This window comes from Salarias fasciatus, chromosome 8, assembly GCF_902148845.1.
Source record: "Salarias fasciatus chromosome 8, fSalaFa1.1, whole genome shotgun sequence".
Lineage (NCBI taxonomy): Eukaryota > Metazoa > Chordata > Actinopteri > Blenniiformes > Blenniidae > Salarias > Salarias fasciatus.
In genome coordinates this window covers 5,609,995-5,634,556 of record NC_043752.1, presented here as the reverse complement: position 1 = coordinate 5,634,556, position 24,562 = coordinate 5,609,995, and the positions used below count along the sequence as shown (strand labels likewise).

Sequence of the window (24,562 nt, the reverse complement as noted above, 5' to 3'; positions counted from 1 at the left end):
TCCCGTAGTTTTTTAAAACATTTTTTTTATTCGAAGATGTGCAGATTTGGAGTGCGTCCACTCCCAGCTAACATCGTCTAAGGTGACCAAGATGGCCGCGCTGTTGGAGGCCGCGGAGAGCAGCTACTTCCCCGCGTTCCTGAACATGAAGCAGGACGCCTTCGCAGGTAACGTCTCGGCCCACGCAGCACACTGGCATTCGAACGCTGCTGCCGCCGCCGCCGCTCTCCTGACTTTGATCGCCTTCCAGCTCTGGAAGAGGCCAAGGACATCTGCACCTACCTGCAGCCGCTCCAGCGCTTCTTTGAAGACATGGAGAACGTGGAGTTTAATGAGGTCGGGAGTCAAATCGGGCCTCTGATGCACACGGTGTGCCTGGTGTGGGCTCACTCCAGATACTACAGCACTCCGGCTCGCCTCGTCGTTCTGCTGCAGGAGACCTGCAACCTCCTCGTACAGCAGGTCGGTCCGTTTCTGAGCCGCTCTCGCCACACTTCGCCTGTCACTTCAGAGTGGGTGGGCAGTTTGTCTCAAGTTTCTCCATCTGCGGGTTGAATTCTTTCTGTGTCTGCTCGGGTGTGAAGGCTTTTCTCTTAATTCTCTGCCTTTTTCTTGAGGGGCCTACATTTTTTTCCGTTGTAAGCTTAGCAGACCTTTCCTCCACATCCTGTACAAATGACATGAACCTCATAGCACAATATATGAGAACTATAGTTTCTCTGTTATGTTCTGTGACAAAAAGTTTCTTTTTCTGGGGATAAACTCTGTGTTTGGTGATCTGGTGATGCTTCAGTTCACAGTTTCAAACTTTTATTCTCGAGATTTTCACTACATAGGGTTAGTGTTAGGTAGGTCACATTCTATATAACTCTCTCGGTTCAGTCTTTGTTTCATTCTGACTGATTCATCTTTCTTTTTACCACCATTTTTCCTCCCATTGATACTATTTTTAATGTAAACATGAATACATTGTAGCTTTGTGACATTAATGGATTAAAATGCCAATGAATTCTGCATAAAAAAAAAACAAAAATCAAGAGCCACTGTCCTGGAAGTAAGTCTGAATTCTGGTTAATCTCCAGTGCTCGAGGTGATCTGAGTGGTTGTCCACAACCCTCCCCAAAGATCCCCTCCCTCTCTTTTGATTGTGTGTTTTTTGTCCTCTGGCTCTGAAACGCCATCAAACCACACATGCTGGTTTGAATTTACTTTTCTGGGCGCTCCAGGGACTAAACAGTGTCCCAAGTTTTTTATTTATTTTTTTCTGCGTGTGTGTCACAATATTTGCATTATTACCCCCCGAGGCAGCAGACTGAGCCTGTGATGAAGTATTAAAAACTGAAACCCGACGAGGACGTGCAGATGCTAAACAGCACCGGGTGCAGAGAAAGAAATACAATGTAATCAAATAGTCCAGCATTTTGAGGAGAAAGCTAATTTGTTATCATGTAAGATTTAAGTAACAGGATCAAAACTCCACAAGCGGCAGGTTTTTTTTTTTTTTTTTTTTTTTTTTGCAGCAAACTCAGCAGTAATCCGTCTCAGATGCAGCTTCTCCTTCTTCTTTTTGGAGCGAACAGCAGGTCTCACAGTCTGCCCCGACACTCTGATGCTGTCAGATAGCTGACGACTTGTTTCGGCTCCGACACGCTCTGGTGGCGGCGTTGGAATTCGGAGCACGAGCGCACGGCTGTGAAGTGTTTGTCTTTGAGTTGGAAGCGCCGCGTCGGCTTCACTGACGTCCCGAGATTCAAACACGCTTCCCCAATTAAGTCGGACCGAAAACATCAGGAAACGATGCGGGTTTTATGTTTAACGTCGTACATCGTGGGTGTCAAACGTGCGGCTCGCAGGCCAAAATCAGCCCGATGGAGGGTCTGATTGAACCCGTTGAATCAAAGACGGGTATTTCTGGAATTTCCTCCTAATTTAATCCCCGTTTACATGATTTTACATGTGAATCAAAGTTTCTTTTCAAACCAGGCGCGGGGGTATCTCGCTCCCGAGGAGATCCTGAGGGGAGACGTCCCAGAGAATCTCCTCAAAGTGCAGAAAAGCCTGGAGATCCTTCAGCTCTTCAGAAGTACGTACGAGGACCGCAGGGCCAATCTGAAGCAGTACCAGAGCAACGGCAGCCCGGTTCGACCTTGGGACTTTTCCCCGCTGTTGATTTTCTCCGGATTCGATCAGTTCATCAGCAGAGTCCAAACCGTCAGGGTGAGGAACTGAAACCCTTCTTCAGGTTTCTCCGTCTTCGTTTTCTTGGAGTCGAACCGGAATCTTCTCGTCTTCGCAGGACGTCCTTTTGACAGCTGAGGACCTGTTCAAACTGGAGAAGCTGGAGATCGGAGGCGTCCAGGGTCGAACGCTGAGCCTGCAGGTCCAAGGACTCCACCAAGAGTTCATGAGCGCTTTCAAAGTCCTGACGGAGAAACCTTACGACTGCTTGGACCTGAACGACACGGTTGGTTTGGTTATTCACCTGCCTGGTTAAACTCTTGTGTCGCGCTTCAGCGGAGCCGCCTCTCATAATTGTGCCTGAATCCGATCATGTTATTTGCAGGTGAAAGATAATAATAATGTTTACATGAGGAAACTCAGTGAAGTTTCTTTTTTGTCAACACTTCAAGGCAGGTTTTTCCGCCAAAACATCCGTTTTTTTTCTTTTTTCTTTCTTGTCAACGGCATCTCGCTGCTTATCCGAGATGTTCCTTAGTTGGAGCAAGAAAAGCAATTTTCTTTGCCGGTGAGAAGCAGCCAGCGCTCTCCCGCTCAGCGGCTTTGAGTCAGTGAGATGTGACAACAGAATATGCTGCGCTCGCGCCCGTCCCGGCTGTTGGTCTCAGCTGAGCCGTCTGCCCCGCAGGAGTTCGAGGAAGATGTGAGGGAGTTCAAACTGAAGGTGGACGACGCGGACCGGCGGCTCGGCGCCGTCTTCTGTCTGGCCTTCGACGACGCCCCCGGACTGGAGCACGCCTTCAAGGTCGCCGGGTTTAATCTTTCTGTCTCACGCGCGCATTTGCGCTAAATCACGAAAGCCGCCTCCACCTATCTGACGTCCGCAGGTCGCGGATATGTTCGGCGGCCTGCTGGAGCGGCCGCTGGTGGCCGCAGATGCTCAGGACAGATTCTCCCGCCTGTTGTCCATGTTCGACGAAGAGCTGGACTGCTGCAAACTCCTCTACAGCCGCCGCGTTAAGGCGGCGGCGCATCCCGGTGAGATTCAGGACAAGGTCTGGGTTACGTAACGGTGTTTAAGGCCTGGTTAAGTCAAGGTTGCGACTCTTCAAAAGTACACTCTGCAAAAAAAAAGGAAAAAGAAAAGAAAAGTGTCGGACTTACTCAGAATACCACGCAAAGAAGACGCCAAAGGTTTAGCAACTGGAACGTGTGGAAAAATGTGAACAGAGAAACAAATGCCTGTCCACAACCCTCAGTGGTAAAGATTTACCCACATTTCTGTAGAAATTGTTTAGAAAATGTCAATTGAACTTAAGTTTCACTATGGGTTCTCCAACCTGCAGCTTGAGATCCACATGTAGGTCTTTAGCTTTGCTGCAAAATATTTGTTCCTCATTTATTGAAAAAAGGCGCACATGTTTCTAAAAAGACATCGGAAAAGATAAAACAGCTCAAATTTATGTCACTGCTGAAACTAGCCTCAACACCAAACCGAATGAAAGGCTTTGGATACTAAAGTGCGAAACATCTTGAGAACATCACGTAAACAGTCCCTTAGACACACAAGTTCACTTTTAATCTGAAGTGAACTGCTCTCAATGTAGCTGAAGTGTCCTTTTTTTTTTTTTTGAAAACCACAAACCAAATTCTCTTGCCCCTCCGTCGCCACTTATGGTAAAAGAAGGTCACTTTCTGTAGTTGTGGAGATTCTTCAAGTCCAAGCAAGAATGGGAGCTTTAATGCTTCTGTTGTCACTCATTTCCCTGCTGACGAGCGTCCTTAAAAACACTTGAGCGGCCTGAAAGTAAGTTTGAGATCAGTGAACAGTGAGATCCATTAGAAAGCCTCAAGGACACTGAAAGTTGTTCCAGGGATTAAACTCACAACGTTCCTGATTTGAGAACTCATTAATTAAAAAGAGCCACATCTTTGGAATTTTGCTGACTGCTAAACTCTTAAGCCCCTCTTAAGGAGGGGTGTTTAAGAGTGAAAACAATCGGCGAGAGCTGCGCACTGACCTGCATGTAGAAGTTTCTCCTCGCCGACACACCTGAAACAAACGGTCGTGTTATTTCTGTTCTGTTGCCTCAGCTTGCAGGCATCCGCAACGCGATCTTTAAGCACTTTCAGCGTCTTGTATTTCAGTGTTTCTTCTCAGATGATCAGACATCTGCGCGGTTAATGTCAGAGCTGCTGAAATCCCGGGAAGTTGCGGCGCTCGCTGCGATCTCTGCCAGAGGGGAGCGCCGGCTCGGCGGGGTGCCGCCAGTTCGTCGCTCACCGCAAATGCCTTTTTAGGCTCATGATACAAAAAGCAATGTTAATGTTATACAAATGTAGGCTTGCTTCTAGCCTTGTATTTACTGATACTCTACAACTGATAAAACACATGCGGATCCAGTTAGTATTCGTCCTTTCAAATTGATCCACAGAAAGAAATGTTGCGTTAATGTATCTCAGTGTTGTTGGACGGACGTCCTCAGGTTCGGCTCCAGTGAACAAGAACATGCCGCCAGTGGCCGGCGGGCTGCGCTGGGCTCAAGAGCTGCGGCAGCGCATCCAGACCCCCTTCTCCAAGTTCAGACACCTTTCATATCCGTGAGTTTATCCACCCGTCACAGAGCGAGAAGTTCCAGGAAGTTACTGATTCCGCTGTTAAACCTCCTCCTCACTCAAAAAAGGAAAAAAATAAAATAAAAAAGGATATTTCATATAAGCTTTGGGTAAAATTTCATCTTGTCGACAGGTGCCTGGAGTCTGCAGAAGGACTGAGGGTCATCGGCAAGTACGAAGAGATGATGCAACTCCTGGACAGGTGTGTGTGTGTGTGTGTGTGTGTGTGTGTGTGTGTTTCCATGCGTTTCTTGTCTCAGTGTGTTACATTATATGTCATCATGCTCCGACGTATGTATCTCTGAACAAAGAGAAAGATTCAGCAGAGGAGACGCTGATGAAACAGGACGGCGCTTTAGTGAGTTGTAAACACACACACACACACACACTCACGAAAAAAAAAAAAAACACACAGCCGGAGTTAGATCAGTTGCGTCTTTGACATATCCTCCCCTCCCTCCCCTTCCCGTAATTTCACGCCAACGCCGTCCGTGATTCCGTTAGCGTCCCGCGTAACATTTATGAAGCGGCCCCTGGTGGAATCCGGCGCCGACACGCGGCTCCGGGCTTGATTTATGTTCTCATTACCGCCGCCCCGCTCGGGCAGATTATTTCACAGGACTCCCATAATCCCACACGCTCCGCCGCGCGCGCTCGCCCGCGCCAAGCGAGGGACGGCCTCCAAGACCACATCCAACATCAAAAAAGCACGCAAGATAAAGCAATCCGTCGGGACGGGCGAGTCAGACCGGGAGACTCTCTGTCTCCTCAGATCACCAAGATGAGAAAAATCTCTCTCTGAACATGATTTAGTTTTATCAGGTGGAAACAAACAAGGAAGTAGAATGCAGAGGTTTTGTGTTATTCTCACGAGTGGTTCAGTATTTTCTCTCTTAAAGCTCCTCGCTGCACAACAGTTTATCACAATAAAGATTTTCCTCAATTCCACACTGCTTAATTAACTCAGGTAAAGAGTTTTATGCATAAAGGGAGGAACCACAACTGCGCAGCATGAGGCATCGCACAACTTTTCTTCCTTTTTTAACAATCTGTTGTTTCATACTTGGGTGGTACGGTGGGGTAGTGGTTCGCTCTGTCACCTCACAGTGAGAAGGCCCAGCTTTGTTCAGAGTAGAGGACGTTTCTGTTTTCTTGTGTGGTGTTTGCATTTCCTCTTTTTCAAGGTACTTTCCTCCAAATCATTGATTTCAGCGGCGTCCAACACATTTATTTTGGGGTTCACGTACAGCTGAACGCCATCTCGAGCAGGCAAAATGAGTAAAATAGCATCACAATAACCTTTAGATTTAAACATCACATATTTCCATAATTGTGACGCAGAGCAGACGCGATGAAAAGGTCGATATTTTAATTAGAAAAAAAAATACTGCTGAAAATGAAATTAATCTCAACAGAAAGCCAATTTAAATACCTTCTGGTGCCAAATGCTGTGAAATGTCCTGAAAGCTTCTGTTGGAACCTTCACTTTTTTTCAAATTCACCTGACAGTATAGCTTTCAGGCAAACACAAGCAAACTATTGGGCTCATGCTAGTTTCCTGACTAATTTCTTGCAGCATCACCAGTAACTCAGGTTTCAGGGTTTTGTTGTCGGCTCCTATTAAGTGATTTGTTTAAAAAAGAATTAAAGTATTCTTTGAAATCTTCCAGATTGAGGCTCTTGCCAGCCGGTTTTGGCCCTCTGGCTTTATTTTTTTACACCCTGTTTTTATAATTAAGCTCAACACTAACCTTACTGGCCATACATGTGAGTGTGGGTCTTTCCATGTTTCTTTGATGGATATGAGAGAAAGTGGTCAACTTTGACAGTTCAGTCAGAAATTATTTAGATTATAAAACAGTTTTAATGTTACTGAAAAGGTTGCATTGCTTGTCAGGCAGCATTTACACATCAGTGCTTCAAGTGGAAATGCATCTTTTTTGTATTTACTTCTTCAACAAAGTTCCATGTGTAAATGCCAACGTTTTGCAAAGGCGTTTTCGGGAAGTTCCGCATCAGGAGCTGGGAGCATCGGTAGCTCCGAGCATCGGGTGAACAGACCCGAGAAACACAGCAGTAGTTTTTTATTTAACTTGAAAACATCGTGGAAAACTGGGAATTAGTTTCATTGTTCTTGGGATTACTATAATAGCTCATTTGATATGAAATCACCTTTTAGGCAATAAAAAAAAAAAAAAAATTGAAATTTACAGAAATATACTGTAAATGTAACGGACTGACTCAATTCCTTCCCCGTTCTGATTTGTAACAACCAGGTTGTTTGAAGCTCCGTCGTCCCGCGAGCGCACTCAACCCAGAAGTGGGCTGTTCCCTAACGCCCCCCCCCCCACTCCCCAGCTGCCTGATCGCTCTAATAGAACTGCAGTAATTTGCCATAAACTGCTAAATGAGTGTATAATGCAGTGTGTTGTAAACAGGGAGCGATTTCCAGGTGCGAGTGAGTGAGCGAGCTCTAATGAGCCGGGATAATTGAAAACACCTGTGTGGGCTCACAGGAGCCTTTTCCACCCCCGTACGCGTAAACATTTGTCATTTGCAGGCGTTTTGTTAAATAGCTCGACAGTAATTAATGTTAAAGAGAGCGTTCCATTCAGGTGAGCTCGTCCAGGCTCCTCCGGATTCGCCGCGCCTTCGCTGCGACATTTAGCCAGATTGAGTCGTCGTTAATCTGGGTTCGTGTTCCCCGTCTCCTCCGTGGTCATGACGGCGGTCGTTACAGGGAACATCCATCATCACGCCGAATGTATGTCCGGGGTTACGACGCTTTTAGTTGAGGATTCCGAGGCGGAAGAATTCCCAGCTTGGTGGTGACAACACGCACTGCAGGCGTCTCACAGAGGGGCAGAATGAGCAGCAATTTTCAATTTTATCTCGCTAATGGTTAATTTTAATTAATTTTATTATTCTCCAATCCGTCAGCAAGCTTGCTGTGTTTTTACATTATGAGTCTTCTGTTAGTCTGGAAACTTAACAACACCAACAAACACCCAAGAGTGTCAAAGCTCAGTAGTTTCAGTCCTTATTTCCTCATTTCTTTAGCAGTTTTTTCATGACTGGTTGTAAAGTTTAATAGTTTGAGGAAAGAAGATTAATCCACAATAATGTGTAGGCTTTATGTTTGATGATTCATTTTGAGAAATAATAGCAGCGTTATCAGCCTCAAGTACACGATTCCAAGACAGCATCACAGAAGAGTGGAGTGATCTGAACTGAGCATCAGTAAACCGCCGAATCAAGAGGACTATTGTATTTTTCTGTAGGAGAGAAGAGTTCAAAGCCGACATTAAGTGTTTGGAGGTTTAATGTTCTCAGTAATGATCCACACCGGCATTAAAAGCCACTTACTTATCATTGAGGAACAAGCAATAAAAGTTCAGCTCCAGACCTAATTCCTTTACCCGGTAACATCCAAATCCATAGATGAACGTCAGCACTTGTTTTGGTCGTGCTTTGAAAAGACGAGCTATACTTTAAAGCCTGGAGAAGGCGGAGGCGGTACTCAATATAGATATGTTTCTTCATAAATCTGACTGATTCAGAGCAGGAAACTTACAGTCTGACTCAATTTTTATTTGATAGTGACTCAGATCTCAGCTCCGAGTTGCTCCATTGCACAAATTTTCATTTAAATCATGATTGAGGGCTGTGTTTTCGATGGTTCCTCTTTCGTTCCTGGTTGAAGTGCGTTTGTCCACCAATGTTTGGCTTCACCGTGACGTTGTAGCACTTCAGTGATGGGAGAAGCTTTTCTTAAAGCCAATGGGTTTTAAGAAAAAAAACCGGTCTGCTTTCAGAGAAGTGCATTATGTGATGAGTCAGTTGTTGGCTGTAAAAACTGATAACAGAAAATGTGAAAGGACGAAGGTTAAAACGCGTCTGAATTAATGGAGTCGTGCGTTCCTTCCGCTCTTCTCTTCCACACGCCCATTCTTTCTGCTCCACGAGCCTAATATCACTCCCGCTCGCCACGTCCTCCCGAACCGGAGTAATGGGATGATGAACAACGCCAGTTCTCTGCCCTCAATTTACTCCCGTCACAAATTAGGAGCCCTTGTTATGCCGTAATAATAATCATCGCCGCCGCCTCCGATGAGCACCGCCGTTATTATACATATTCCAGTCAGGAGCAGGACGGGCATCCTCGCTCATTACCCCCACAGACAAAATGCGGCGTGATTTATGGCCATGACCGAGGCGTTTGATTGCCTCTGCGTCTGCGGTGCCACTATCAGGAAATGAAGCTCACAGCAGAAATCCAATAAGGAGCATGCGGCGCGCACTGAGGTTCTCATCATAATCGCGGCTATTTACAGATTGATATAGCTGTACGGCGCCCTGACATATTGTCTGTTCCCAGACTCCTCGCAAGATGAATCAGCGTTTATCCCCACATTACCCCCGCCCCCTTCGCCGCCGTCCCCACCGCTCTTATTGTTGGCGCGATAAGGACGAGCGCGTGGCGCCGCGCATTGTGTTCACGACCTGAGAGCATTGGGGAAAATTGCTCAATCATACGCCTTTTTAGCCGCTTGTTTTCGCCGCTTATGTTGATTTCCATGACGCCAGCTGCTCTCACGGCCGATTTGGAAATGAAAACTCAGCGTCCACACCCCCCCCCGCTCACCGGAACTCTTTCTCCTCCCTCCGTCATAATAACTTTGGTTTCAGGTACTCCGGCGGCTTGTACGAGGCGTGGACGGAGAGCGTGGGCGAGAGCTCCCAGTACAACCTCGGCCTGCCGCTCATCAGCAGGGACCCGGACACTCGGCTCATCTCCGTCAACTTCAATCCGCAGGTTTCTCGAATTAAGCCCACAAGCTGCAGAGAGTGATCCCGGCCAGGCGGCTGGATGTTTTACTGCTTGTAATCCTTTAGTTCGGAATAGCAGCAGACAGGCTGCCAGAGATTTATTAGTTTGCTGATATACCAGACTAATCTGTTTTATTAAATGTCATCCAGCGTCAGTCACCAACCTGCAGCTCTACAGAGACCATTAATTCTATTACCACATTCTGTCACTGTTGATCAGTTTTAAGCATCTTTTTACGTGATCTGGTTGAAAATTCAGCTAGCTTGTTAGTTTGCAGCCGCAGAATCGTTGTGAAGTTCAAGACGTGCTGAAGCTGACATGATTCACTCTGATCCACCTGCTCCCAGCTGGCCTCGGTGCTCCGGGAGGTCAAGTATCTGGAGGCTGGACAGACAGTGGAAATCCCCGAAGCCGCAGTGCAGCTCTACACCACCAGGGGGCAGCTGTGGCAATACGTGGCCAACCTGGAGCTCACCGCCAGTCGATACAACAAGGTGGGGTCGGGTGTTCTTTATGGCTCATGAACACAAACAGCAGATTGAAATTGATCAGAAACTAGCCGTCCTGTAATGCCACTTTCTACCACTAGATGGTGCTTTGAGTCACTTTACATCTCGAGAAGCTGCAAAATCCGATTTTTAACTGTTTAAACAAGGCTTTATTGATCGAGAAAATTGGCATTCGAGTTGTGCAGGAAGCTTAGGTTTATATATGAGGCGACTCTGCCGTCGTCACATTTCTTAATGAGAACCGAGCACTGGGGCAAAGTGGCAGTTTCAATAATGTAGCATAGAACAATATGCGAGCAATCAGCTTTGTAATTAACTGAGCCACACGGAGGACTGCTCTTACAAAGCTCACCCTTATATACCCCAGCCACCTCAGAGAAATGATTAGTTTAAAAAAAAAATACTGCAATTCATTGCTTCAGGTAAGTAAAAAGTTCAAGTCCAATTAAGTGACAGCGACATGGAACGGTGCCCAAACAGGCGCTTTAATGAGGACGGCACGCCGTCTCAGCCGCGGGGCCGCACGCGCATTCCAATGACGGTGAAATCACACCTCCCTGCGCCTCCCCGGCTGCAGGTGCTGCTGTCCGTGCTGGACGTGGAGCGGCCGCTGGTCCGGGGCCAGCTCGGGGACATCGACCAGCAGCTCCGCCAGGCCCAGGAAACCCTCAACTGGAACAGCCAAGGTCTGGACGCCCGCCGATAAGCAGCAGATAGAGCTACCGGAGAAACGACGCCGCTTCTCAGCCGTGCAGACAGTTTTAGTCTTTTTTTTTTTTTTTTTCGTCTTCTTCTTCTTCTTCTTCTTTAGTCGTGCCTGTCCCGGAAAATGAAATACAAAAGTGATTTTCATACATCACAACACACTGGAGATGAATAACTTTTGGCTCGTGGCATTTCAGGGTATTCAAACGCAGCTTTAAAACTCCAAAACACGTAGCCAGGAAGTGTCAAACTGAATAATACACAGACATCTTTGCTTAAATTCCCCCTGCACACGAAAAAAGTTTTCTTTGTGGAGTCTTACAGTCTCAGCTTCACTCCGCACAGTTTCAGGCCAAGACTGTACTGCAGAGAGAATGTGACGGTCTAATTCCAACAAGGGCAATGATTTAGTCCTTCACAGCTTTTCTACAGATATCCGGAGCAGAAAACTATCTAAATAATGCACACAACGTTGTATGTAACATCTGCATGTTTGGTTAGGCAGAGTTAGTTCTCAGTACATATGGAAAAAAGTTTCTCTTTAAAAAGAATATTTTCTCCTTGCTTTTCTGCACTTCTAACACAACGTCTTAAAAACACAAGCTGATTCCCAACTCAGCTGCACCTGCTCAGGATCGATATTCTCCGCCGACAACATTATGAGAAGGATCAATATCTGACATCAGTCACTATATAAAGATTTAGAAACATCTCAAAATGAGACGTTTATGTACGATTGTTAAGTTTTATTGTAATGCTGCAGTTTGGTTTAACGATCAGCTGATCCAGACGAGGACTCGTCCCGCCGTGTCTGAACGTCTCGTCGGGAAACGTGGAAGAATAGCAGAGCGCTCGGTGGAAGCATCTGCAGGTTACTGGAGTTAAGATATATAATAAGTTATGGATTTTTCTTTGCTCCTTGTTGAAGCGAGGCAGATCGAAGACATATTCCCCCCTAGCGGTTGAGTTTTTGTCATTTTTTTTTTTTCCCCCTTGAGAGAAAAGCAGCATTCCCAGCATGCAGTGAGGTTTTGCTTGGTAAAAAAGAAAAGCCTCTTCACTTCACCGGTGACAGACTCATTGGTGACTCTACGGTACCAATATGGCCGCATGGAGGCTGATGGGTGTCAGATTATAAAACAATCCAGTAAAGTTGTAACCGCTTAGAGGTTAATTTAACAATTTAAATTTCATTATCACGCCCAGGGATGTCATATCAATATTAGTGGTTTGCCTCGCGGGGGATGAATCCAAGCCTTCTTCAAACAGATCGAAACGGATCTGCAGAACACGGTTATGTCAACATTTGCTTCCTGATTGGCGAATTATTCCTGTGCAAAGAGCGCTGTACAGTTACAGTTAAAGTTATTGGATTGACTTAATCATTGCCGTCTTTACAGCTAAATGTGCTCACGCTGTGGAGAATCCAAGTTGTGATGGAAAATGTTCAGTTTTTTCACAAACTTTTAGCAAAAACCTGAAGTTCTACTTTGGAGCATTTTGAGGGTTAGACTTTAAATATCAGACAGTAAAAGCTATTCTCACGTTTAAGGCTGTCGCTGCAGCTGCAGGCTGAACTCAATGTTACTGACACCTTTTTCATGCTGGAGGAGTCAGTTAGGAATTTTAAGGTTCTACTCTTCAAGTGAACGCAAGTTTATCTGCCAAAGCTAGTCTCTTTTCAGTAGTAGTTAACCGTTACCTGTGAACTTTGACTCAACGCTTTATTTTTGTATTTTCACTTCAGAAGAAATTTGGCATTCACATGGTCAGTTCACGCATAATGTCAGAGTCGTCCGCTCCTGCTTGTGAGAAGAACCGCTTGCTGCCACAATGCATGTAGCAGCAGTGTTCCAGAAAAGCTTCATTTTGGTGTTATTACCTGTCTTCACTGAGGTTTTCATATTGGGTCTCGCAGGTGTACAGAGTAAAACACCCACTGTAGCTGTCTTTTTTTGATTTCTGTCGGGATTCTTTGTGACATTTTGTCTTTAGTCCCGGAGATGAACACATTATTGGCTCGCCCAGTCACGTATGTTTCTTTAACGTGTTGTCGTGGCTGCATTCAGACGCCCTGCAGATCTTACTTCTTTTGCTGTGGGTGTTTGTAGATTATTCCAGAAATACTCCAGCCTGACATTCTCCTCCATCCTTGTTGTTTCTGGGGCAGAGCAGGCTGCTCTGAGATGCAGAGAGGCTTTGCATTTTGAACAACATATGAAAAAAAGAATAGGAGAGGTGTTCAATCATTGATAAGCTTTGATTGACGTGGCGCTGGCAGGCACATTGTGGTTCCTCCGTCTCCGCCGCTCCCGGAGGACGGTGGCAGAATCGAAGAGTGTTTATGGTACAAGCCAGTGCACTCTGCCGTCTGCGGGGACCGACTTTCAGCCGCTTCGCTCTCACTCGGTTTATGTTGAGTTGTGTGTGTTCATTTGGCAGAACAGCACAGGGATGGACATTTTCTTTTTTTCTTTTTTTTTTTTTTTTCAGTATTTCTTCAGGGCCTGACAAGCATTAGATCCAGCAAGAAGGGGAAGGTAGGGGAAATCGCTGGAAATGTATTCATCCCATGTTTGTGCCGATAACATCAGCTTGTTTGGTATGAGCGTCACATCTGCACGCCCTGTCTGGAAGGCTAGCATCCTATCAGAACCAAATCCTGTGACAAATCCTCCCATTAAATCAGCGGCCTTATCAAAACTACCATGAAAATGAGTGGGAATGTCTCCGCTTTGGTTAACGGTGCACGCGCACCGCAGCGCTCCGGTCGCTCTTTAACGGCTCTAAGAAGCCTGTGAGCGTCACGATGTGGACACACAACACACAACGGAGCTCAATCCATGTTAGCTTTTGGAGTCTTTGACTGGAAAACTGAAGTTTAATCACAGACTTCATTCAGAAATGAAGATATTCGATGTTCTGGGTTCAAGTTCGGTGAGATACAGACCTCACTCGCTCTCTGTTTGTTGGAGGAAGCCAGAATCTGACAGCAGGCAACACATAAATCTGTGGTTGTTCAGAGTGACTCTCACGTCCCTCTGCATCTGTGGTTCAAGTGCTGGATCTGAAAGAATATTCAGCACCGCGGGGAACACAGTCCCCCTGCAGAGTGCCCCACAAAAGCAGGACAAAATCAATATGCTGTTCTTTGCGGTAACAGGAGCGATGCACTAAACCAAAATATGGTGTATATCCCATTTGTTTCCTGAGGCACCAAACGCATTTGCACAAAAAGTGAAAAATTACTTTCCAAATTTTACCCGAAAGTTTAATTAAATTACTCTGCCTTGGGGATCTAATGCAGTCAGAGGTGCTGAGACCTTGTAAAAAAGCAGATAATTAATATTTTAGTCCCTGGTTTGAACCCACACTAGCGTCATCTATTAATTTAGCCTCCCGACCTCTCGACCACACATCTTTCCAGGCGTCTGGCAGTACATCCAGGAGGTGCGGGACGGCGTCTGCGACCTCGAGAGCCGACTCCAGAGAGCCAAGGACAACGTGGACGAGATCCAGGGCTGCGTGAGGTCCTGGGCCAGCCCCGTGTTCGACAGGAAGGAGGGCAGGAGGGAGGCGCTGCTCAGTCTGGAGGACAGAACCGAGAGGCTCGACCGGTTCTACGGCCTGATCCGGTCCTCCGGAGAGAAGATTCACTTCCTGCTGAAGGTGCTCGCTTCAACAAGTCAGCATCTTAATCAGCAGGGACATTTGGTCCAGCAGAGTTAACCTCACGTCCAGGATTCTGCAACCGTTATGACCAAAAGAGCCAATTTTGTGACTTTCAGCCAAGTCAAGCTGGTCTGGAGCTGCAAAGCACATTTAACCTTTAAAATGAGGCGAATGCAGCTCAGGAAGTTGCACATATAGTTTTGATGCGCATATAAAAACTATATCTCGTGATGTATTTATGAAGTTGGGGTTCAGATTAGTGAACATTTTGTTAAATTTAACCTGTTTTAGTACTTGATTTTAACAGTTTTGCTCCTTTTTTCAAGTATTTTTTGTTGACAATTTTGAAATTTTAGCAGTTTAGACCATTTTACTTCATTTTAAGCAGTTTTGCGTGTTTTTTTCCAACCTTATTTATGTTCTTCTTTTTAGAAATGCTAGACATTTCACGTTTTTTAAGCTGTTCTGTTCCTTTCCCCCCCATTTCTTGTTGTTTTAGCGATTTTTCCTAATTTTACTTGACCTTTTATTTTAGTCCCTTTTGAACCGGGAATGACAAATCATTTTGAACAGTACTGTAGTGTCAGTATAATAAAAATAAGTTCAGTGTTTCACCCAGTGAGAATCGTGGTATCTGCATACCCTCAGTGCTAACCACGACACCAGCTCCCTCCATACAAAGCCACTGATGTCTCTTCCATCTTTGATGCTCTATACACTGAGCCTCACTCACTGGATCTTCCAGTTTCACCCACGTTTCATCACTCTAAGAGGTTATAATGAAGGCTGTGATTTGGGATTTGCTTTGAAATACATATTTCCCAGAATATCCGTCTGTGTTGCGTCGCAGAGCAACGAGGCGCTCCTCCGAGCCGAGCCGTCCTCCGAGGAGTGGAAGGCCTACGTGGAGTACGTGGACGACGCCGTGCTGGACGGCTTCTTCTGCAGCATCGAGAGCTCGCTCAAGTTCTTCCTGGATAACACCGGTAGGGCGCCGGGAAACACACCAAAGCAGCGTTTTACCGTTTTAAAAAGTGTCACTACTGTAGCGCCAGAGCCAGGACGCCGCTGCCAGCCTCTAAAATTAATCTGAGAAGATTCCCGGCTTCTCACAGCTCCTGATCGCCCAGTCGGAACCTTCCCAGCAACACGTCCTTAGAGGGGGGGTAGTAGTTTGATGTCCATTGGGTGTCCGCCTCTGGCAGCGGTTCTGGCCGGGCCGGGACGCGTTTCAAAATGAGATGGCGCGCCGCCAGACGGGCCGCCGCGTCCAATCCCTCGCCCGCGTGTTTTTCGCGGCTTCTGCTTCATCATCATCTCCGCCTCTTCCTCGCGTGGGCGCCGAGCCTCTTTCATGATTAGAAAGGCTCTGAACCGTGTGGACTGACCCACCAGGGTCTCTAAACACTCAGGAATTCAGCTTCAGCACTTTTTCCCCTTCACACCGGGTTGTTCAGCCACAGAGAGATAAGGAAGAAGTAGATACTTTTAAGGATGCACTAATCCTTTTTTTTTTTTTTTTGTTTTATCGACGTGCATCAGAGGACTTTGTGCGATGTAGTGACAAACCCACAGAGAATTATTACCCACCTTCACAGTTCTCTCCGGTTTAATGGAGCAGTGTTGCAGCTCACAGCTTTACTGTTTCCATTAAAGGAAGCTGCACAGCTATTCACATCAAATCACACCTTTTATCTTTTTAAGTAAGTCACTCTAAAGCAGTTTACCGCTGCCAAAACCGGATTCTCATAACCGTATCGTCAGACACAAGATATGTTTGAGAAACGTTTTTTTTTTTTTTTTCCACTGCATTGTGTTGGATTTTTACCATTCTGTGTTGTGAAGCTTCACCAGAGACAGCAGAGACCTGAAGGACTCAATAATGGTCTTTTTCATGGTCTGCTAATTCCTTTGGACAGCTCCCTCGCTGGGAGAAAACTGCAAGATGCTTCCGATTTAATGTGCCTGAGCATTTCTTTAAACTTTAACCTGGCTTAATAAATAAATAAATATCTCCCTTAAATGTGCCGAGCAGAGTCATTCCCATCACGTGAAGCAGTTAATAAACCATCAGTTGATGAAGCCTTTGCTCGGTAAGCAGAAGCGAGCCGAGCCTCCTCACCTCTGCTTTTTATTTGACTCTCAGTATTATTTATGAAACAAAATGATCCCGGGACATTGCATAAGGAGAATCCATAACTCATGTGGAGATTAAACAGATCATAAAACCTTTGAAAGTCAAAACAAACTCATAAATGTCCCTGAATCGATGGGGTTTGTCTTTGGTTGCAATGCAGCTTGTGTTAGATGAGGATAACTTCATTACAGTGGGGACAGCTTCGGAGGCTTGTTTTGCTCCCAGGAGATATCAAGTGACGTAACCTTTTCCAGCTCATTTACATTGACGTTTCGTCTCGCTCGATGGGTTTGTATGTCTCCGCCGTGCGTCGTGCGCGAACGGCGCCTCATTATGAAATCACCTTGGTGTCTTTTCTTGACCTCACTGTGTTCTCGATCAATGTCAAGGAAGTGTTGTTGGGGAAATGGAAAAAATAGATTCGATCATCTGGCTGCTCCCCTCGTCCTTTCGGTCTGCGGAACACAATTATGTTTTCTGAAAAGCCTGCTTCAAATAAAGTAACCTTATCGCCGAAATTTCAAAGAATGTTGGTGTGGCGTGAAGTGGTCCACCGTATCGACTGAAAATATAAAGAAGTCATCAAAAAAAAAATGCTTCACAGGTGAAAGAATGGGGCGAAATTCAAATACTGACGAGAAAGCAAAGTGTTTAACAGAAAGTTTTAGGAATGAATTCAGCAGTAAGGTCTGAGAACTGAACCGTCCTCATCATGAGTCCCAGATAAGGAGCATGAATTCTGCTTTTACATTTAAAGAATTCATGTAAAATAAACTTGAAGAACGTTGAAGCTGTTGAATAAATAGACTTTCGTTTAAGTGATAAAACTCTCAAGAAGTGACTCAAGTCAAGAGTATTATTGGAAGTTCGGAAGGTAAAGTTGGAATTTAGAAAGACTGTTATTAGAATTTTGTTGTCTCTTGATTGCCCAGCTTTTATTGAGCTGTTGGATTATTTCCTTTTCAATATTTCGAAGCAAGCAGTGTCCCTTCCAAACTCCGTGCTTTAGAAAATCCATCCTGCTTCCTTCTTTGTCTCACAGAGCAGCGAGCGGCGGCGGCTCCTCTGTTTGAGGCTCAGCTGGATCTGAAGCTTCCCGACTTGGTCTTCACGCCGTCCCTGGACTTCGGCGCTGGAGACGGCTTCTTTGAGCTGGTGGAGAGCCTCATCAACGACGTGTTCAGGATGTCCTCCCTGGTCCCGCGCCTCGCCCAGCACAGCGCCTTCCCCCACTACCAGGTACGCCCACTTCTAGAGACCTAACTCCTCTTCAAACGTCTTGATTTTCACTCCGCCTCCCGTTCCCGTCAGGCTGACATGGAGGACATGGCCGACCTGGCGGACATGCGGCAGCTCCTGATGGAGCGCGTGCAGAGCGCCATGGCGGCGTGCTGCGAGTTTCGCAACTCCCTGGAGCGCTACAGCTACCTGTACGTGGACGACAGGAAGGAGTTCATGCGGCAGTTCCTGCTGTACGGACACATCCTGACCAGCCAGGAGATGGAGCTTTACGCCGAAAACGGAGTCCCGGAAAACCCGCCGACTCTGGAGAACTTTAGGGAACAAGTGGAAAGGTCTGAACGGAATCTTCACACTCAGGATTTGGTGCCTGTTTTTTTGGAATGTGTTTAGTTTTTGCCACACTGAAATAAAACCGTCCTCCTTGTTTCCAGTTACGAGAAGATCTACGAGGAGGTGCAGGCTCTGGATCCGGTGCGCGTCTTCAACGGCTGGATGAGGGTGGACGCCCGCAGCATGAAGAGTGCCTTGCTCAACATCATCAAGAAGTGGAGTTTCATGTTCAAACAGCACCTCATCGACTTTGTAACCAACAGGTGCGTCCAGCTATCAGGTTGCAGAAAAAATGGAAAGCAAAGCAGGACTTGTTGGATTTATGGAACTTTGGAGACTATTTTCATATTTAGGTGCTACTTTTTTCCTTCAACCATCCTTTCATCTTCTTGACTGGTTATTGAAATCAGCACACCTGGTGCAACTAATATCCTTTCGGCAGTATTTAAATGACTTGGTTTTTAAGCAGTTTTAGCCTTCTGCTGTTTTTGTTCCACCTGTCGTGGCTGTCAAATCAAGGCAGCAGTTGAGGCATCGTCCCATTATGGTTTTCTTTAATAGGTCAGTCCCGCATTCATAAAAAATGCAGTTATCATCGCAGCTCTATCCGGTTTGTCTGGAGACCTTGATCGATCCTCACCAGCAGCTTTGGCGTTTGTTACGCGGGCCGTAAAGAATCCCCGGTTTACGGCTCCAGATGGCAGCTGTCAGCCGGCTGGAGCTGCTGCTTCTCACTCACGACTGCAGAATCCATCTGTCTCAATAAAATCAAGCCCGGGACGACTGCTGATTCTCTCAATCACAATCTGATCTGAATGATAATCTTATTTCCCTCCTATCTGACGTAAACCTGTCACCAGACGCTCGCAGGTTAATTGATACGCAAGAATGCCGTTTTATTGTGTTGTCTGACATGAGGCTTGTTAGTTTTAGAGACCTTTAACCTTTGGAAGCCGTTCTCGTTCCCAGTCTGTCGGATCTGGAGAGTTTCATCGCTGCGGCCGAGGCGGGGCTGGGCCAGCGGGTGGAGGAGGGCGACTACGGCAGCCTGGTGGGCGTCATGGGTCACTTACTGGCCGTGAAGGAAAGGCAAAGCGCGACGGACACCATGTTCGAGCCTCTGCAGGAAACCATCGCTCTGCTGAAGGAGTACGAGCAGGAGCTGCCCGATGTGGTTTACAGACAGCTGGAGGTGGGGAGCGGCGCTCGGTCGCCTCGGATTACTCTCAAACGCCAATCTTTTCTTTGAGCTCAGACAGAGCCATTTCTCTTCCCGTTCCTCGCCATCTCCCAATCACCCGTTCCCTTGTTCTGTCCTCTTCCTCCTGGCAATTCATCACCTGCCACCCCCCACCCGCCCCCGCCCCCCTCCCCCCACCCGCTGCTACTCATCAATCTGTTTATCTCCCTCCGCCTGCCCGTCTTCTTGCAGGAGCTACCGGAGAAGTGGAAAAACGTGAAGAAGCAGGCGGTGGTGGTCAAACAGCAGGTGGCGCCACTGCAGGCGATCGAGGTGACCAGCCTGAGGAGGAAGTGCGCGACGTTCGACGTGGAGCAGCACACCTTCAGGGAGCGCTTCAGGAAGGACGGTCCCTTCAGGTAAACAACGCTCAACTCCAGCCAGCAGCTGGCCGGGACCCGTTAAAACTAACAGCACCAACTTATTTTAATCGATTTATTTAAATACTTATTTTTGAATTAACGTTATTTACGCTCCAACCTCAGCTTCCTTAATGACTGTATTATCATTAACATGAATGTTTGGCGAAGTTGGAATTGCTAGTGGGAGGAAGCCGCTCTATATTCTGAATTTTCTTGAAAGAAGCAAGAAGAAGTTGCAACAACAGAAACAGAGATAAACGAGCGATCGCAGCAGACGGTTCCTCTCAATGTAACGTAAACCAACCTTTATTAGAGCTTCATCAACAGCATCTGTTCTGTGCAAATTATCATGACATACAGTGGGACATGTTTCTACCCAGTTAATATGACAGAGAGACAGCAGCTGTGCAACTTTAGAAATGTTTAATGACATTCTCAGTTGTTGGATTTAGTCCAAGTCAATATCACTGCCATAAAGCACAGTCAGTATGGTCAGTTATAAAGCTATTATTTTGAATGCAAGAGCAACTTTTTCTTTTTTTCATATTTACAATTCAAGATGAGTAAGTATCTACTGAGAGTATACTATCCGAAACGTGACGTATCATCAGACCGGAGTTCCTCGATCCGTTACCTTGTGGTGATGGGGCTGAGTGAGTACCTTTTGGAAAGAGAAGAATGTCACCTTTCTGCGCCGTTCCGGCTCCATGATATGTTATCTGCAGCCTCTCACATCCGACAAGGCTAATTGATTCTTTGCATAATGATAATTAATTCCTGGGTAGCGTCGCTTCGTCATAACGTCTAATTGTCAGATTAGTTATGTGTGTAATTGTTCTCTTAATAACCTGGTGATTATTTTCCCATTAATGTCAGGGAAGTCATTGGTAATAGTCACAGCGCCGCAGACCCCGGTCCGGCGGCGCCGCGGCCAAGTCGGGTTTTAGCCGCCAAAACGCGGCCTCATTCCCACTGAGCGAGTTTTAATGGGCGCTCGTTTGCGCCGCGCACATCTGTCCAGGTTCGACAGCGAGCGCCCCTACCAGATGCTGGACGCGTTCCACCGGCAGATCGGCGAGCGCGAGGCGGTCATGGCGTCCCTGGTGGCGTCCGCCGGCCTGTTCGAGGTCACCGCGTCGGACTACAAGCAGCTCCGGCAGTGCAGGTGAGGGGAAGCCGAGCTCACGTCCGGGCGTGTGTACGTTTTCACGCCGGATTTACCTGGTTGTGTGCGGCGGCCAGGCGCGAGGTGGGCCTGCTGAAGGAGCTGTGGGACATGATCACCGTGGTGGAGTCCAGCATGGCGTCCTGGAGGACCACTCCCTGGAGGGAGATCAACGTGGAGGACATGGAGCTGGAGTGCAAACGCTTCTCCAAAGACATCCGCGGCCTGGATAAAGAGGTGTGAAACACATTCTCTCTCCTCCTGGTTTCATTTCGGTTTGCTTCCCAACTGCTGAGGCAGACATCGCAAAGAGTTTAGCTTTGAGGGAATTTAACACCAACTAAACACTTCCCCAAGTTCGATTGTGTTTGGGGAAACAGCCGCAGGTCTCGGGGAGGTTTATATTTTTCTCCTTTGTCAGATTTTATTGCTTCAGCCTTCTGATCATGGTCAGTGAGACACAGAGGAGCCGTTCGCTCCCTCCTCAGGTGTGCAGCAGATGCTGCCTTCAGGGTGAATTCCACTTCCTCTCTCCGCCGCCGGGACCTCGACTTAATCAGCTGCTGCGTTCGTTTGCAAGCAAGACAACTCCGGACTGAGTTTACTACCAGTTTACATCCAGATATCTGGAGAAGCGCTGTGAGCAGAACTGAAACTTACAGCTGAAAGCTTACATCAACTATTCAAAAACAGCCTAAATACAGGATTCACACACAAAAGAGAATATATTTATAATGCTGCATGTAGTGGCTAATCTGTTTGGTAAAAAAGACTGAAACAAATTCAGAGTAAACCTTTGAGGAAGAAGGCTTTGAAGCATCAGCAGAGATATTTCAGGTTTTTATTTTACTTTATTTGTTGCGAACGTGCATAAAAAAGAACAAGAAAAAGAAAAAAGACATTGAAATGAACAAAACAAATGTTAGAATTACACAAATATAAAGAACAAAAAAGAGTGGAAAGGAATAAAAAAAAAAAAAACTAATTTCGTAGTTTAAAAGTCAACAGAGGCCAAACATACAGATCAGATCTATTGTTAAATCGACGATGTAGAGAAGTCAGAAAGTCTTTGATAACTTTCCAAAAGCTCTGAATATGAACATTGTTGCATTCCGGCTATAAATTAGAGCCAAAGCAGCTCAGAACATCGTGATCAATCAACTGAGGATGAAGGAAAAATGATCCTGTGCTTGAACATTACGGCGCTGTACAGTCAGGGTTCTGTCAAGACTAAAAATCGCCCGCTCGACATAAACAGGCCATAAAACTGTCACTTTGGAGGTAAATGTCAGTTGTTCCAAAGTGAGAGAAATGCTTCATGTGACGAACGCCCGGTTATACTCCTGTTTCGTTCGGCCACTTTTGTGATTCCAGCCGACGAAAATTGATGGTTGAAACAAGTGGCTGCTCTCCAGTTCCTTGCTGCGCAGCATCACGAACCGGCAATCAAAAAAAAAGAAAAAAACAATCTCACTGGTGGGCGTTGGGTTGACTGTGCTGCAGGTGCGAGCGTGGGAGGCCTTCACGGGTCTGGACGGCCGGGTCAAGAACCTCCTGGTGTCGCTGCGGGCCGTGGCCGAGCTCCAGAACCCGGCCATCCGGCCCCGGCACTGGCACCAGCTGATGGCCGCCACCGGAGTCCGCTTCACCATGGACCAGGTATTTCACTCTGAAAGATTATCAAACTGCATCCCAACTTGACCCGTTTGTCCCGCGGAGCTCAGATCAGATGGAAGTTGTAAAGACCCACCGGCTTTTTAGGAAGTAAAAAAAAAAAAAAAAAGAAGCAAACCGTTCGACTTTGATCCTTTTTCTCCTTTTAGATAAGACTTTATAGAGCCAGACTGGTTCTCACAGGCGTACACTTTCTGCTGATTCCGCACAGCAGGAGGTCTGTTTAGTTCTTAGCAGAGCTGTTTTACACCTGCGAAGCTGCGCCAGGGAAGCAGACGCTTTATGAGCTCTCGCTTCGCCGTTTTATTTGTTTTTGGAGATTAGCGATGTGTTTCTCCCTCTATAGTGTGGCAGCCACGTAATAATCAGCAGGATCACCTGAGAATAACAACTCTAAGAACTGACAAATTTAGAAATGGGTTCAACACATCTCAGTTTTACTTTAGAAATGTTCAAATGTTTTTATCTGTCTTGGTTTTCATGCTTGTGGATAATCTTTAAGGGACCCAGTGGGCTCATTTGCAGCTTTTTTTTTCATTCTGGTAATGTGAAAAGCTACTGTTAAAGGCTGCTACACTTATAAAACAGACAGTGCAGGTATATAAAAGTTACTGCATCTGTACAAAAGCTACTACATTCATGCAAAATCCTCTACACATATAGAAAAGTCACAAGATTGATGCAAAGACGACATTATCGGTAATCTCCAATAGAAACGCCAAAACCACAATCCTAACAAAAAAGCCACAAGCAAACCAGAGCGGCAGCATAAATGTAAAAGCTTGTTGCTGATTGTCATTTCTGTTTTATTTTGAAAGTAATGGACCACTGTACTGCTTTTATTGTAATGTTTCGCAGACTTAAAGTACATTTCTCTTCAATATTGAAACATGGCACACTTAAAGAAGTTTCACCTTTTTTTTTCATTTTCCTCTTACACATCAAGAATTGCTGCAAATCAGAGTCTGTATCAGGCTGTCATTCCTCAGATAGTGATGACGGGCCGATAATATCAGGCAGCTGAGATGATTATAATGTACTACAGTCCCACCTGCCAGTTTTGTCATCAGGTTTTTCTGAAACGTGTTACATATCGTGACAGATGTCTTAATTGTTGTGGCGGTGTGTGAGCAGGACACCACGCTGGCCGACCTGCTGCAGCTCAACCTGCACTGCTTCGAGGACGAGGTGAGAGGAATCGTGGACAAGGCGGTGAAGGAGATGGGGATGGAGAAGGTCCTGTCTGAGCTCAACGCCACCTGGACTGGTACCGGAGCGTCGCCACGCGTTTCATCATTTTCCGTTTACCGCCTAGCTGATGGCGCCTGGCCGTCCCGCCCTCTCCCAGGCATGCAGTTCCAGTACGAGCCGCACCACCGGACCCAGGTGCCCCTGCTGCGCAGCGACGAGGAGCTGATCGAGACGCTGGAGGACAACCAGGTGCAGCTGCAGAACCTCATGTCGTCCAAGCACATCGCGCACTTCCTGGAGGAGGTGTCGTCGTGGCAGGCCCGGCTGTCGGTGGCCGACTCGGTCATCTCCATCTGGTTCGAGGTGCAGCGGACCTGGACCCACCTGGAGAGCATCTTCATCGGCTCGGAGGACATCCGCTCGCAGCTGCCGGAGGTGACGCGTCCCGCGTTTAAAGCGCGGAGCTCATGAGCACGCGGGGCTTCAGCCATCATCGCCTGAACCCCGGCAGCACGACTGTAACAGCCACTAATTAAGAATTAATTAATCGACCTTACAGGCGGTTTAGAAACTGAGATTACTCCACTCTTAATTGCTCCCAGGAGGCTTCCGCCGCGCTTTTCGTCCAGATGTTTGCTATTAAACCTTGGACGGCTCCCCTCCCGTCTCTCCTCCGGGAGCCTCACATCCTCTGACCAGAAGCTTCTTCC

At 46.6% G+C, this 24,562-nt stretch overlaps 1 protein-coding gene across 1 annotated transcript in view; it reads left to right on the top strand.

Annotated features, from left to right (window-relative positions):
- dnah9 (dynein, axonemal, heavy chain 9) overlaps positions 1 to 24,562 on the top strand; it is a 138,134-nt gene that overhangs the window by 6,108 nt on the left and 107,464 nt on the right. The window contains exons 4-26 of the mRNA XM_030098214.1: positions 37 to 167; positions 251 to 462; positions 1,984 to 2,217; positions 2,297 to 2,464; positions 2,867 to 2,983; positions 3,066 to 3,216; positions 4,665 to 4,779; positions 4,928 to 4,996; positions 9,484 to 9,610; positions 9,973 to 10,119; positions 10,712 to 10,820; positions 14,267 to 14,508; positions 15,362 to 15,497; positions 17,691 to 17,887; positions 17,960 to 18,222; positions 18,322 to 18,483; positions 19,190 to 19,412; positions 19,653 to 19,819; positions 20,844 to 20,987; positions 21,065 to 21,224; positions 22,491 to 22,646; positions 23,796 to 23,928; positions 24,010 to 24,287. Of these exons, the coding sequence (XP_029954074.1) occupies positions 37 to 167; positions 251 to 462; positions 1,984 to 2,217; positions 2,297 to 2,464; positions 2,867 to 2,983; positions 3,066 to 3,216; positions 4,665 to 4,779; positions 4,928 to 4,996; positions 9,484 to 9,610; positions 9,973 to 10,119; positions 10,712 to 10,820; positions 14,267 to 14,508; positions 15,362 to 15,497; positions 17,691 to 17,887; positions 17,960 to 18,222; positions 18,322 to 18,483; positions 19,190 to 19,412; positions 19,653 to 19,819; positions 20,844 to 20,987; positions 21,065 to 21,224; positions 22,491 to 22,646; positions 23,796 to 23,928; positions 24,010 to 24,287 (3,841 nt within the window). The remainder of the gene's footprint in view (positions 1 to 36; positions 168 to 250; positions 463 to 1,983; positions 2,218 to 2,296; positions 2,465 to 2,866; positions 2,984 to 3,065; positions 3,217 to 4,664; positions 4,780 to 4,927; positions 4,997 to 9,483; positions 9,611 to 9,972; positions 10,120 to 10,711; positions 10,821 to 14,266; positions 14,509 to 15,361; positions 15,498 to 17,690; positions 17,888 to 17,959; positions 18,223 to 18,321; positions 18,484 to 19,189; positions 19,413 to 19,652; positions 19,820 to 20,843; positions 20,988 to 21,064; positions 21,225 to 22,490; positions 22,647 to 23,795; positions 23,929 to 24,009; positions 24,288 to 24,562) is intronic.